This window comes from Amphibalanus amphitrite, unplaced genomic scaffold, assembly GCF_019059575.1.
Source record: "Amphibalanus amphitrite isolate SeventyFive unplaced genomic scaffold, NRLGWU_Aamphi_draft 000569F_arrow, whole genome shotgun sequence".
NCBI lineage: Eukaryota > Metazoa > Arthropoda > Thecostraca > Balanomorpha > Balanidae > Amphibalanus > Amphibalanus amphitrite.
The window spans coordinates 278,739-294,881 of record NW_024882063.1 but is presented as its reverse complement, the minus strand read 5'-3'; the positions used below and the strand labels follow the sequence as shown (position 1 = coordinate 294,881).

The 16,143-nt window shown below is 48.8% G+C and overlaps 1 protein-coding gene across 8 annotated transcripts in view; it reads right to left on the bottom strand.

The window, feature by feature from the left end:
• LOC122394033 (glutamate [NMDA] receptor subunit 1-like) overlaps window positions 1–16,143 on the bottom strand; it is a 109,222-nt gene that overhangs the window by 16,736 nt on the left and 76,343 nt on the right. For 7 of the 8 annotated variants that reach the window (XM_043390572.1, XM_043390577.1, XM_043390576.1 and 4 more), the window contains exons 12-14: window positions 10,941–11,148; window positions 8,723–8,857; window positions 1,470–1,621 (exon numbers count right to left, since the gene is read on the bottom strand). In XM_043390572.1, coding sequence (XP_043246507.1) covers window positions 1,470–1,621; window positions 8,723–8,857; window positions 10,941–11,148 — 495 coding nt within the window. The remainder of the gene's footprint in view (window positions 1–1,469; window positions 1,622–8,722; window positions 8,858–10,940; window positions 11,149–16,143) is intronic. The other variant, XM_043390580.1, reaches the window with a different exon arrangement.

Genomic DNA, 16,143 nt, shown 5'->3' with positions numbered 1-16,143 from the left:
CTTCTCCTTCTAATGCTCAAGAGTGGCTACTCATCGTATTAACAACAGTAGCTACTGTCACTAACAACAGTGGTCGTCATTTTATGGCGACAACAAGCATGGCAGCCAACTCGTCTTCATCAGAAGAGGAGGAGGCGCCTCTTGAGTAAAGGGTCTTATTACTCGAAAGGGTATCTAATGACCTTTACTTAAGGTAAATACCTACTTAAGGTAAATACTAATAGGGGCTAAGAAATGGCACCGGGATTTATCCCATTTTTATTGAATCTTTCCTGTAATAAGCTGGTCAAAAGCAAGAGGGTTTAACGCTAGATCGGCAGCAAATTTATAACCGACATTGATCGGATGCTGAGGAGCTGGAAATCTATTAGAACGACGTAACACAAGGCAGAAAAATGCCTTCTGGATTATTGATATCTGAGCCCGTAGCAATAACGCTCTACCTATTATTCAGCGGCTTCGTCGTATTTTAATGCGTCGTTGAGTTCGTGGTGAAAATTACGACTAATTTACGAAAGAAATATTATATTTGTAAACAAATCTCAAAACAACTGGCGCTTTAAAACTCAATAAAAATAAATAGCGAAGTAAAGAAGTCACTTTGTGGGGACTATAAAGAAAGGTCCATAATCAATATGCAAGTTACCAAAAGTTTGAGCTGATACGTGACAGAAGTCCAGCCGAGCACGCCTGGCACAATCTTTATTTCCCTGTACCCAGAACTTGTGCCTTCACCAACCAGTCCAAGGAATTAACTTGACATGCAACGCAGCGCAGATTAATAAGCACCCGTCTGCATTATAAAATCTGGAGGAAATCATTAAAATGTCGGCGGTATAATCCTCATAAATCACCAATGAAGCCAGGACTGCATGAAATTAGGGTGTCCTGAGTTCGAGTGATTTGAGTTGGTCGGTTATGACGACCACATGGTGTGCTGATATTCAGCAGGCATGATCCATCCTTGCAGAATGAATGAAGCTAAATCACGATGACAGAGTTATTCTCAGACATTATTTCATTTATCAGGAAAAGTACCTACTCAAATGGATATATTTACATGCACCAATGCATTCAAGAAAATTTTGTAAGTATGGATGCACAACGTATTTCAAATAGAACTTTCTGAATTAGTGGGCGGAGACTAGAGAGGGTACATCCTCACTCGGGCTTGGGCAATTACGATGAGCAAATGTTCGCCGGTGACTAGGGGTTACAAAACCACGCTGGTGCGCACATGCCAAGCCGAAAGCAATTGCATTCTTGTTGGACAGTGCAAGACCAATTATACTCATCCATCTTGAGCCCTCCCTTAATATATACATGAGGCAATTTTACTCCACTCGATGCCCTGCATACAACGTATTCTGAAATACTTCGAAGCATGACACGCGAATGTCACTCTCCGAAATGACGCATCTAATCCAATAAGTAGATCTGACACTCACATGCCCCGGAGGGTCACTCACCCGTTTTTCCAATATGGTGATGCCCTGGTATTTGAACGGTTTGCTGAACTCGATGAAGGCTGCCCGCTCCGGATTGATGGTAAGCGGGGCTGCGATCATGTCTGCGCGCTCTCTCACCAGCTCACCAATCATACCCGTCCACTCCTTCTTCCCTGAGGTCACACAGAGGCGGTGCCGGGGTCACACGAGGTCATACTGGGTCAGCTTGCCTAGAAAAGCGAAAAATATGACAAAACGAGATCAAAACCGAAATGAATAACAACATTTATACATATAACACCCAAAATTACAATCGTAGGAAATGCACATAACGTAAAGGACTGTTTTATAAATGAAAATTATTATTTTTAAATGAAAACAAAACAAAAACGAGCAAAAACTCCAAAACTATGACGGCACTGTCAAGCAAAATCAATCAACTCTATGTAATTTATAAATTTATCACGATCTCATCAGGTTATGAGAATATAGCGCGACCTGATCAGCCCGTCGTCTGAACGCGAGGCCGGACGGGCTGCGCCAGAGGTCGAGCGGACTGAATATTTCATGAGCGTGCAGTCATTACAAGCAGGCAGCCGGCAGCTGACTGACGAGACGCCAGCACAATGCGATCTCGTCTGCATGTTGTCCGCCGGCAATCAATGGCCGCTCCATTCAGAACCGAAGCCGTGACGCTAATGAAGATGGACTGGCCACAAGCGAGCCTGAACACGAGCGAATAACGTCCTGTCCCCGTGGCCACAGCGGTGACAGGACGAACATCGCTGGTGACAGCTCACAAATCATCAGCAACACGATTTATAAACAGAATTCCAACAAAACGAAATGATTTCTTCCAAATACATGAGTTATATTTTACCGACGCAGTATCCAATCAGCACAGTGGCTACACCACAATTCCCCGAACCCATGCCGCTAACAAGCCGCGCCTCGTCTGGGCCACAGTGCGGCGCGCTGTCTTCTGTTTCTGCTCTGTATATCTGCAGCCGGGCTGGCATATGTCGCCGGCCCTGATTCGGCCAATCGCGGTGGCGCCGGGCGCGGCCGCCGTTTCGGCCCGAATGTAGCCCGGCTGGGACGGTGTGTGCGGGGCGGGGCGGAGTCGATATGGCTGGCCGGCTCGCGCCGACATTAGGGCCGGCATCCCCCGAGACCCTGGGCAATGACGGCTGCATACCAGTGGGGCAGCTGCAGCAACAGCGGAGGCCGGCGGCGGAGGCGGTGGAGGGACGGAGGAGGGCGGTGGGATTAGGAAGAGCCGGTAAACATTACATACAACAGCTGGGCAGACCCGCCAGCCCCCACCAGGCGGCGGACAAGGCTGACGATACGTAAATTAATATAGATGCATCTAATCGATGTATACCATTCAGAGAATTCAATAGTTGGATGAAGTTGAGTGTTCGAGGGTAGCAGCTATCAGCAATAATCAACATCCAATAGACGCATTCGTCAGCTTTTTAACATAATCAGAGCAACGGCTGGGCGCCTATTGCTGAATTTGGATAGAAGCCACCCACGAACGACGGAGTAAATTAAATAAATAACAAAATCGTCTGAACATTTTCCACTAATTATACAAATGCCAATGGTTGCAGCACCACAAGCCTTTAGTCAGCAAACTTCAAACAGTCCCATAACTCAGCCGCAGGACAGCAGCCCGGTTTTCAGGCCACCAGACGGGATTTCGTCCCAGCAGTGACTCCGAGTCGGGACAGTTCCAACAGCCTCAGCCCGGCCAAATCCCTCAGAGACGACTGTATAAGTTGAGCGAGCTGGCGGCCGCGCTCGGTGCTAAATCACCTCCGCACAGCCGGCACCTGGGCGCGATTCTGCGTAACGGGGCTCACACCCTGACCGATTCGCCTTAGCGCCGCGACCGGCGCCGCCACTGGTCTTCATCAGTGTCATGCGAAACGTTCACCCAGAACGAATGCACGCCGCTCGGAAACATTCCATTAGCCGGTCGGACGTCCGGTCCATTTCAAGTGCCGCCGGCCTCCGCTTTGATGGTCGCCGGGGGCCGACACCTCGCCGCCGCCGCCGCTGCCCGAGCCGGCCGGCGAGAAAAATCGACCGGCCAGCCGCCCCGTCGGCCCCGCCGGAGCCGGAGCGCTGCCATGGCACTGCCGATGTCCGAAATGAGAAACGCTGACGGCGCAGCGCTCATAAATTGCCATACAGAAAGGTCAAAGAAACGGCAGGCTTGTGACCGGCTAATTTATTGGGCATGCTGAATAGTAGTTGAGGCATTTTCAGCAGTTGCACCGGTGAGTTTCACACTTGGGTGCGGAAAATGTCGCATCAATTATAAAACGCATTGGTTGAGATGATTCAACAACCATATACTGGCATGTGTATTGTACAATCCTTCCTGTCGCAGCCTCTGCTACTGCTATAGCGTCGGCGACGACACGGTTCATCTGATCCAACCCAGCCACATTTAGCTCACATCATGCGTGCGTTGCTACTTTTCCATCGACCGCTGCCGCCTGGCTAAACACGTCTCTTCAGGAGCCTCGCCAAGCATCTCTCCACCGTAGCGCTGCAAAAGCCTGTCGGGACGGGTTCCCGGTGAAGGAGGCCATCCTCCCTGCGCTGATAATTTGCAGACGGGATCCACTCCGCCGGGCCGGGCGTCCAGCGGCCTACAAATGGCGTCCGGCGCCGCGGCGCGGCGATGAACGACGCTCGAATCTCGGCTCGGCGCCCGGCGGTACGTGATAGCGCGGCCGTGGTCATCGCACGCCGGCCGTTCGGTGACTCGTAGTCCGGTCACAGCTCAGTCTCAAACACCGTCAATGAGGCCGTATCCGGCACTGGCGGCAGTCCGAGAGCCTCCGACACGGCGACCATCACAGCAGCCCGGGACGCTGGTGTGCCACGGAAACAAAGAGACAATGTGGGACCGCGCTTAGCCGCGCCGCGGACAATATGTGGACTGGTCTGTGCGCGGCAGCTGTGCCCGACGGTCGTGTTTGCCTTTGTTGTGGGTGCTTTGGTATCGTTGGAGCATGCCACAATGATGCTCTTATGGTGCGTCTCCTCCTTTGCGTGTTTTACGCCTGTTTGAAGCAGCCACAGCGGTGACAGTGTTTTGTACGCCATTAGCTGACAGTGGCCACACAGAGAACCGACCTGTTTGCTTCAGCTATGGAGACGAATTCAAAACACGCTCCATTTACAGTCTATAGTTTCTGGTGTTAATCCCCGCTGACAGGATGAATAGACTGATTTGAATAGCACATAATCACCCAGTTCTGCGAACGATTTGAGGGTTAACTGCTAGAACACACGAGAATAAAACGCAGTATACTACTTGGCTTTCGGGAATCGTTTAAAACACGATAGCCCTCAGCTCCAGTCATTAAGCGTTCAGGTGTGCCGAGCTCAAGAGCACTCGGCAGAGTTGAAATTGAATGAAGTCAGTCCGACGAACGCGATCGCTCGCTCGGACCAGCCGAACTTCAATGGAAGAGACTGCGCGCGGGTGCAATAATCGGCTGATGGGTGGCTGTAAGATGACCTTCCCAGCATAAGTCGCTGAATCGCATTGGAGTTCAAAGGACTTAATGGCTCTCACCAGGGCCCAAAGCCGCTATATATGTCACTATTAAAGCGGAGCAGCACACATCACAGAGGCTGCAGCTTGCACCGCCATAAAACACCGATTTGTGACCAACCGACGGGTCAGACACATCCGGCCAGTATAAATCCGTCAAACATGTTTATGGAGGACGGGGAAGTTCACTGGATTCCCCAAAAGTACCGTAGACATTCATGCTGTTGCTGTTCCATAGCAGCCATGATCGCGATGATCGGTGTTTACGAAGAACAGAGGGTTAACAAATATGTATGCTATCAAAACTTAAAAAAAACGAAGATATTAGGAAGGGAAAACAATGAGAGCAAAAAATATGGATGTCATAAGCGAAGAACAGGAGGCGAAACTGAACAAATCATATATTTCATCATATAGAACATATGTATGTATGTATGTATGTATGTATTGACGATCAAGAGCAATCCACAATCGGCGTGGCGATTACACTCCGAGTCCGAGCTGGTTGAAGATAACACAAGAAATAGGTACCTACACAAGAAAACGCACACACTTACGGATATGAAATACACAACGCGAACGCCGAACACGCACATACTTGGTGTAACCCGCACGAAGCCGCGTTCATAACTATGTACACACAGACTCGTTTGCCTTTCATAGTCCAAGAGTCATGAGGCTAGCTACTATGGCTACTCTGGCTAGGCTTAAGCCCCTTTTTTTACAGCACGGGCAAATCTGGCTGGAGGCAACTGCGTTAGCTCGAGGGGGAGAGTATTTAGGAGCGCCGCGGCACGGTAGGCGAATCTACGTTTTCCGGTCTCTAGTCGGGGTCGCGGTAAGTGGAAAAGGTGGTCTTGGCGAGTAGACCTTGCTCGTGTTTGGGAATTTTTGGAAAATAGGGTCGCGATCTCCTCGGGTTCACCTCTCTGGATGGCCTTGTGCGCCGTGATAAGGGTATGGTATTCAGCCATTGTTTTAGGTGCCATCCAGCCGAGTTGGTCCCGGAGATGGGAGACATGATCAAATTTACGGCGACCGAAAATGACTCTAGCGGCAAAGTTAAGAATTTTCTGAATGCGATCGAAGTTCTTTTGGCTACCATTACCAAATACGGAGAGACAGTACTGGATCCGTGACATGACGAGAGCCACCACTAGTGTCTTGGTGACACCGTCGGGGAGATAGTGGCGGACATGGGAGAGGCCAATTAGGAGACCCGTGCATCGGCGACTGAGCTCGGACACATGCGCGTCCCAGGACAGGGTGCCGTCGAAAATAACGCCCAGGTTGCCCACCTGCTTGCATGGCACTAGTTTGGTGTCGCGAAAAGAAACGGTGAAAGCAGGTATGCTTCTCAAATTTTGCCGACTGCCGAGAACCATGAGCTGAGTTTTAGCCGTGTTTACTTTAAGAGCATTTGCACTGAACCAATGGTCGAGAGACGCCAGTGACGCTTCCAAGCGCGAGATGAGTCCCCTAAGGTCGTTTAAAGGGCCACTCACCAACAATTGAGTATCATCAGCGTACTGGAAGACTGCTGCATCCTCAGAATAAAGTGATAGATCATTGGAAAATACCGTGAAGAGTAAGGGACCGAGTGCCGAGCCTTGAAAGACGCCCATAGAGTTGGGGAGAGGTTGTGATAATACCCGGCGACCGGACTCGTCCTTCAATGACACACTCTGTGTGTGACCCTGGAGATAAGCGGCGAACCAGGATGTCTCTATGCCGTGCATTGCCAATTTAGCGAGTAATAACTCATGGTTGATGACATCAAAACATTTGCTTAAATCAATAAGGCATAGCATAGAGACATCCCCCTATCGGTGGCGGCCAGGATTTGGTCACTGACGGACAGAAGTGCTGTCTCAGTTGAGTGCCGGGGTCGGAAACCGTGCTGGGTATTGGCCAGAAGATGGTTTTGGGAGAGATAGCGATAGAGCTGTTTGTGAATGACTCGCTCGACCACCTTCATAATGACAGGTACTAAGGAGATAGGTCGAAAATTAGTGGGATCAGATGGGTTTCCAGACTTGAAGATGGGGTGAACTATAGAGTGTTTCCAATGAAAGGGGATATCGGACCTTGAGATGCAAGTGTTAATGATGTGAAGGATAACGTCACCGATAGATGGGAAAGCAGTTTTCAGCATGCGAATGCAGACGCCATCAGACGCACAGGCGGCAGAATTGCGCATATTGAAAACGGTGTGACCAAGTTCACCGAGAGAGATAGGTCTGGGCTTAAATCTACCGGTTACGACACGCGGCAAACGGCCAATTTGCTCAACAACTGGATTTTGGTCACGGATCTCTGTAGCGACGCGGGGACCCACAGAAACGAAAAAAGAATTTAAAACGTCAGCCGATACATCAGGTTGAACACTAGGTCCGTCTTTCTTACCAGCCACAACCGACCTAATACTTTTCCACACCTTGTTGGGACCCCGCCCACTAATTTCTCTGTGAAGTTCGCCGCGACGGTCTCGTCGCACTGCGGCCCGGACAGTTCGGTTTAAGTCTTTGTAAACCTCCGACTTTCTACCGAACTGCTGTAACGCGGTACGACGTTGATCCATGATTTTAAGTGTGGCGGGGGTAACTGGTGGTGCTGTAGGATTACGGATGGTAATATTCTTTATAGGTGCGTGATCGTCAAAAATCGGCAGAAATTCGGTCAGGAAAGCATCCCACTGGTCACTTACGTTCGTGGCACTAAACACGCCCTCCCAATCGGCAAACATCAGGTCAGAGTTCAGGGCATCGACATCTATACGGTTGATCGAGCGGGATTGTATAGCATTACATATCATATAGCATTACAGGGATTTGAAATCATGCTTAAAATAACAGCCTAAGTAACGTTGAATTTGCTGCATTGTCGTCCAACTTCTAATATGAGTAACCTAAAAACGAGTGAATATATACGGTCCAAATAAAGGACATAGAACGGATGTATGACGTCTGCATGGCTCCCATTTCGCACGTGCAGGTGCTTGTTATGGCCAACAACTGGGCATGGTGTTAACAGGGCGCGGGCGCAATAGTCGCCCCGTTGTCTGGATTCAGTGCAGTCATCTCGCGCTATATGACAACATAAACAGGGCAGGCAGACACCGTGCAGCGCCTATTTGGGCAGGCTGCTAACGCCTCCGGGTGAGAAACAACGCAAAATGGCGGATAAATAACCTCGAGCTTTTGAGGAAGTTTTACATATTTTATGAAACGGTTCTGAAAGATTAAATTGTATTCATGGTATGAGGCGATTGATGTTTTACTTAACTTCATCTAACTATAATGTTTTCAGAGATTTTTAGCGACCATTCACACCAAAAGGAAAAGGAACCAAGTTTGAAACAGCCTTCAGGGAGCTGGGAAACTAAACAAACGGGCAGCAGTTGTAGGCGAGCGATGATATGTTTGAGCATAATGTAAAGCCAGACTTTGCACCCATTTTACAGCTACCACAGCTGTAAAATGGGCAGAACTCTACTTTAAACCTTGAGCCTTGAGTTGAGAGAACCTTGAAAACTGAGAAACTTTAGCTGACTGTCAAGCAGTTCCATCCCCACGAAGTCCCACGAGTCCCAGGCCCATGCACTTACATACGTCTGGTCTTACCATCCGCCTCTGACATATTCACACACACACGGACTATATAGAGCCAAACCATTGCGACTACGCCTCACCTGACACATTCCTGGAGACGTAGTCGCCGAACTCGCCGTCAGGAGAGAGGAACAGGTCGAACGTGAAGTTGACACGCTCCGACAGCTTGTTCAGCAGGTCTATGCAGTAGCCCCAGCAGCAGAATTCGACATCTTCTGTCGGCAAACATGCGGAAATGTAAGGTGTGTAGGCGCAAGGCGACAGTCCTCACCATTAAAAAATAGTATTGAATAATGAATAAATAGTGTTGTAATCGTGTGAATACCTCAGCAATGAAGCATTTCTAAACATGCATATCGAGCACAGAGTTGCGTTGAGAGTGAAGAGACCTTAAAGGTTGCAGCCTCCTTCGCCGTTTTATCATATGGATTACAGCTGTGGTAGTCTAGTCTATATAGAGCCTGGTAACACTCTACAAAAACCGTCGACAGACGGCTTTTAACCACCTCGAGCTCCTCTTTACTACACAGACCTACAAATCGTATTGAGCGCAATATAGCGACAAAGAAAAACAACGGCAGCTGTCACCACACATACTTTTCTAATATCATTCTGCGTCCGCTTTAGAACCCGATCTGTCTGGTTTAGATAGGAAACGGGAACGTGCAGTGGATTTCATGTGAGATATGAGGAATGCTGAGGATGCTAAAAATAGCACAAAGACGTTCATCGTTATGAATAAAGCTCTAGCCTGAGTACAAAGATGAAATATCCGCGTAGCAGCTGGCAAGAAGATCCCCAAATTTATCAAGAACAGTCCCGCCCGAACAAACGAAGCTCAGTGCTGATCTTATTGTCTGTGTGATCTTTTAATGAACAGTTCACTCAGCATCCACCCAATTCCTCTGCAATAACGACCACCCAAAAACAAATGCGAATGCGACGTCGGCACATTTACTCGGAATTGTTTGTCTCTTTTTATGCCGCTGGCCAGCCGGCCCCTGTTTTTCGATCGGCCCCAATTCCGGGAAACGATAGGCACCCTATCGGATTGGCTGACCGGTCTGACGTTCTGGCACCGCGCCAAGATATGGAACAGCAGAATCATGCACACTGACCGAACCTCCGCTAACACCGGCACAGGGCGTGATACGAAGACTGACAGCAGTACGGCGGGCGGGCCGGGGCGGGGGGGGGGGAGGGAGGAGGGATAGGAGAGAAGAGAGGGGCGAGGGTGCCAGCTGCAGTATATCGGGTCACGCCTGCGTTGGGCAACGGGGCGGAAGCTGAGAGCGAGACGCACTTTGGGAGCTGCTCAGATGGCGCACAAGTGGGGGACGACGGCGGTAATGAGATCAATGATGGAGATGTGAGAAAAGCTCAGCTGGACCGAACCCGAGCGAGTGACGAGGTCGTCCCGGTTGTCAGCGTGGGTGTGTAGGAGAGAGAGAGAGAGAGAGAGAGAGAGAGAGAGAGAGAGAGAGAGAGGGGGGGGGGAGGGAGGGAGGGAGAGAGAGAGAGAGAGAGAGAGAGAGAGGGGGGGGGGGGAGAGGGAGAGGAGATAGGAGAGGGAGATTTAAAAGCTTATGAAGCTGCTGAGTCGTTGCATGGTTTGTGACTTTTAACAGTATGGTCATCCAATTTTGGTTCAGCAGTTAGTCTGTCACTAAGAGATTGATGTGTCGTAATAAAGAATTGCTCATTCGGGAACGTTGATATGTGAACAAGAGCGGGGGCGGCTGGTCGGTGTAGGTAAAACTTCCGACCGAAGCCATTCAGATAATATACGCCGCGGGGCCCTGGCATCCAATTCAAACACTGACAACTTTTAGCCTCGTCATGGAACTTAGTTCAGTCTTTGAATAAAGCGTTAAAGCCTAAATGAATGCCTTTCGGTGTTGGCTTTAGAACAAATTAGCTCATTTAAGTAGCTAGGTGAGTGAAATCATGCAGCCACCTTCAGCATTAAATCACCGAATTCGGCGCCATTTATATCTCCCTCTCCGTTAGTGTTTGGTTCTCTTTCCTCACTTTCTCCCAGCTCCCTCCCTTTCTCTTTATTTGGCTCTCCCTTCCCTCTCGTATCAACACTTTTAGCCACCTGAGCAACAAGAAGTCTTCACATACTAACGCACTTCTTGCATCCCACGCCATCTACCCATGCATTCCGGATCATGTTCCAGTCGACACCGACAACATACTGCCGCAGCCCGAAGAAGGGCGTCACATCCCCATCATCCTACCCAGCAAAGCGCGACAGCCTGAAGGCGGACACCACATCCACCTCCTCGTACTCACCGCCTGTGGTGTTGTGCCACGGACAGCGCGTCTCAGCGTCGTCACACTTCTGGCCGCGCTCCAAACGTCGGCTGTAGACGAACGGCTGCTCCTGCAGAGTCAGCACCTTGAGGTGCGTCGGGATCTTGACGCCGTCCGGCTTGACGTTGCTGCCGCCCGGCCAGATGATGTCACTCGTCTTCAGCTTCAGCTCCATCCTCTCCAACGACTGGGGAAGAAGAGGGAGAGCGTGTGATGTGATGTCACTAAAGAGGACGCGCAAGAGCGTATGCGTGATCAGACTGTGAAGTGGAGACCCGGAGGCCCCGAACAAGTTCATGATCCCTCAGCTCACGCGGGTTACAGACCGCCTATAGAAATGTATACAGGGTGTCCCATAAGTTCCTTCTCACCTAAATTTTTCTTTTAGAGGCTCTCTTATTTAAAGCCACGCTTAATTTATTTTTTTAACTGAGCTTTTGGGGTTGCCATGGCAACTGTGAATGTGCTCCACGGTAACTAATTCGTCTAGACAAAATATTTTTTGCCAGAGAGTTCACTTCCTGTGGAGACGGCTTACGCCGCAACATAGAGGTCTCCGATACGGGAACGTCTCGGTATTTAGTCCGCACTGGGCCATTCACAACGGTTGAGGGTGATTGAGGCCATCCAGTATGTAGCCAATGTCTGTCGCTAACTGGACGCACAGTCAACAAGTGACGCCGATGATTTGTCGGGAGTCAATCGCTGCAAGTTTGTGCTCTTTTTTTGTCAGCTTTCACGAGTGAGCCATGTGGCCAAAACTGTGTGGCGCCAAAATGGCCGTCAAAAAGGTCTTAGCGTTAGAAAGTTGGTAAACATGCTTTTCAGGATGCATTACCAGCTGTCTAAGAGTATCATTTCAGGGTACCTAACTCAAGGTGACTTAAGCTCTACTTACCGGAGGGCTCAAAACAGTCAAAAACGTCTTAAAATGGCCAAACAAGTGTTTCGTTATGCCTGAGGCTAAAAAAACTGGAGGGCCGATGACATCAATGTGGTCATCTGGACTACCTCGTCCGTGCTCGAGATAAAACACCCGTCCAAACCCCAAAACGGTCCCATATGGGCGACAGAAAAGGCCTTTGTGTCATCCCGCTTTATTCCTATGCAAAAGGCCAGGGTCACGGTAATGTGGGGTAATATGCGTCCAGACACTGATCACGTTGCGATTGATACTCCACAAACAGTCTTGGGACGCAGAATGCTTCTCCAAGAAGATCTAGGAGGAGTTTCAGCCTTATAGCTTAACTCGAACCGCAAGTATGACCACATTTTTTTTTAGGAGAAAATGGCATCCGGGAGGTCGTAGGCCCATCTTCAAGCAAGACAGTGCATCAGTGCACAGGTCAAGCAAAGCTTAGAAGCAGTGCCAGGAGACTGTGATAGGCGTCTGTGGCAAGATCACATCCCAGGCAACTCATCGGATCCAAATTTCATAAAAATGTGTTGGGAATATTGAAATCGAGGCTCGTCGAAGCGAAGCGGTGTTCCAGCATTGAGGAGCTCACGGCCCATGCCAAGTCAGTCTGGGCTAACTTTAAGCCTGCTATGCTGCCAAACATGCCGGTTGGCATGTCGCAGCATGTATTCATATGTTTGCCTATGAAATGGGGAGCACATTGCGGGATTATAAACATATCAAAACGCAATGTACTCTGTTTTACATGCAAATATAAGGTGAGAACGAACTTATGGGACACCCTGTAGATCTTACACTTTTGTCAACCTTGTTAGCTATGGTTGCAGCATATGGATTCAAACACCAAAGTTATAGCGGCACGAATTATGTCCAGAAACTAGGGGTGCATCTGTTATTCTCAGCAATAAGTCCTGTTCGAATGTTTTCATAGCACCCCATAGCACAAAACACTATCATTCCTAAACGCTGCATAAAGCTATCAGCCTCACAGCGAAGCAGCCGGCCGACATCCATTCAGATATACACAAACTCCAACACTCCACAGTGAGGAGTGCCCTAACTCAGCCACTCGGCGGGACAGCCCAGTAAACCGGCGGCGCCGCGGCGACTATCCGCAACTGAGCGCGCCGAATCGGCCCATTTCTCGCCAGGAATAGACGCCGCCCGGTGTCATCGGAAGGCTTTGCGAGACGCGGAAACACGCCAGCCCGGCCTGGGTGACGGGCCGCGGGCGAGACGTGCTAACACCAGTTGCCAGGCTGGCGGCGTTGGAGCGTGGAATAAATCGATTATCAGTCAAGGGACCAAGAGTAGGATATTCTTTTCTTAATGAAAAGTAAGGCTAGCCTAACATTTTCCGTTGTGGTTCAATCATGTCACTGATAACGTCATGTCAAATTGCATGTAGGTAGACATAGGTATATCTGACCCAGGGTCACGTCAAGCTCGTTAGACGTTTGCCTGAGCTGATATCCTGCGTGGCGAGTGTACCAAGTTCTCTAGCGGCTCAGATTATATTTGAACTTCTGAATCTGATCAACTGTTCTGCGCTGCAACACCCATATCTCATCATTAAGAGAATCATCATAAAAAACATTTCTATCATAAAAATGAGAACGAACACATCGCAAAACGCTGAACCCCGCGTTTCATTCCGCGGTCGGTGTGCCGTTTCCGCACACGCGGACGCGGTTCGTGCCGCCGCCGGCGCTCGGTCGCCGGTCCCCATTACTTCACGGAAGCCATCCCAGATGGGATTGCGGAAGACAGTAGTCCCCAGTGAAAGGCAACGGAAGGTCGAGCGCCGGTGAAGGATGAACAGCCCGGTCCGGTCCGCGCCGGCAGCGGCAGGGGCTCAGCGGTTCATCAGCCGCACCCTACGCCTAATCCGAGTCGGTCCAATCGAATTTCACTTTTGATCGGAATGGGAGACTCATGGTGCCCACGACTGTCGCTGTTGCACGGACGCTAAGTTAGTACACTGTTAAATGTGGAAAAATCCTACGGAAACTACACTTTAAAATTTATCCGAAAAAATATAAAAATTTGTTTTGTTTCAGCACCATCTTAAATACCTTAGGATGGTGCTGAAATTTAAGAAAAATTTAAGTAGAAGCATCACAACTTTATCGTTGAGTGCGTAAAAAGGTTAGGTACCTACTTTTGCAATCCCATTTGGGATGACTGTGCTAAGAATGCATACAATAATAACAACATGATGAAATTTAATGATGCAGTTACATGCAATGGTTTGAAAGCAATTCAAATTAAATTAGCGACGAACTTTAAACTTAGACTTGCAAAGTCAAAGTTGAGTTTGTAGATTCGCAGCAGCCGAATAAGCTACTTCTAATTTGGCCGAACGAGCTCGATTTACCCAGAGAGTGACAGTGACGTTTCCCAGACCGTGCGGAAATTGCCTCCCAAAGAAAATATTTCTCTTAGCCGAGGCTGTCAGAAGTATTTTTAGCTATCGTGTGAAATGAATTGCAGAAACCCAAATTTTAAGCTGTTGAATGGTGAACAAAGATCCATTTTGACACATTTGTAGCCGCCATTTTCATAGGCACCAACTTACGAGTTTCACGATGCATCTCCTTTTTCCCTCATGAAGATACCGCTCATTTTCAAAATTCCAGATGTGACTACCTTTAATCAGCTCCCTGTTCATATCAACTTCCATACCGAGGAAATGCAAAAAGAACTATTTTGTGTAGCATTGTACAGCGGCACCGTATTGGCCCCTCCTGCCAAACAAACTGTGCGACAAATCTGGATATTTGCGCGTGCCGTATGTATATAAACGGGCTGGCCAAAGTTTCAGATCTCATTATCCCTACAATTCAAGATATTGTATGCCGGCTAAAACGACCAATTTCGTCCTTCTCATTCAATAAGTCACACGAGTGAAAGGTCACTCAATTAATTTAGCTAGCACAAAACCTACGACAAATATCGCTTGCGACCGGAACCGGTGCCTTTGATTAACGCTCAGGCTAGCGATACAATCGTTATACCTGGCGTCCTGTGAAGGGAATCCCCTGGCTAAACAAGAACAATAATTGGTTATCTACGTGCACAATGCGGTCAGCGAGGGTAGGGATAGCAAATCAGTAATAATAAATACGCACGAGCTATAGCACCGATAAGTACAATGAGCCGGTAGGTAAGGTGGTTGGCTCATTGTCGTGAAACTTATCTCCACATAGCCTTCGATTGTAACAATACGCCTATAACATTTGGTTAGCTGCCATTTGGAAAATTCAACTTCTTCAAAGAAATATTGGAAGCTGGCATTCTGAATGCAGAGCTCCAACGAAAATAAATGAAAATAAATAAGCTAAGCAATAAAACCACTCATTAGACATCAAAAGGAGGATCAAAGTCATCGATCACGATCAAAGACTAAAAACCCCAAAAGGCCAAAGGCATCCACCGTTAGTTTGGAAGGCAGTCACAGTCTGAACTGCGTCTCTGCTCCGTTTTGCGGCGACGGGAACGCAAACCTCACCGAGACCCAACGAGATGGGTGCCGACGACCAGACGCTGAGCCATTTCCGAAATGGGCCGCCGGTTGAAGTAATTGACCGTCGGTTGGATAGGTCAAAGGAACGGCGGGCTAGTTATGGATAGAGTGGGCCGCCACTGCTGCTAGGAATTCGGGAAAGGTTTATGGTATACATTCTGAAGGCCCAGAGCTGGACTGCAAACTTATATCGGTCATTGAATGCACATTGCAGCATTCGTATGACGCTGCTTTAATTTCATCTTGTTGGTATCTACAAACTAAGCTCCGAACACTCCAAAACATCATAAGCTTATGCATGAAAGTGGATGGTTATGATCATCGAATAAGAAGGGCATCCACCGTTGCACGTCTATGTAGTGCAATACAAACCAGACACGCGCCTAAACTCGCGCTGTGCAGAAAGAAGTGTAAAAATCCGATGTTGTATTGGAGACTGGTGTTGAGCCAAACACCTTTACAACACGGACAAAGCCAACAGACACTGATAAGGAAGCCATAGCTATTCGAGGCCGAACGGCTGATATGGCGTGTGAGGGTTAGGAACGAGTAGACGCGGAGCTGACAGCGACATATGTGGGTCTTCGCGTGACGTCTCTGGACGGGCCTTGATGCCCTCGGCAATAACCAAATAAACGAGGCAGAGACTGGATTGTCACGGCAAACGAAAATCAAGGCATCCGATAAGGAAGCCTTGAGTCTGACGACCGATGTTCACAAAACATACAATCATTATG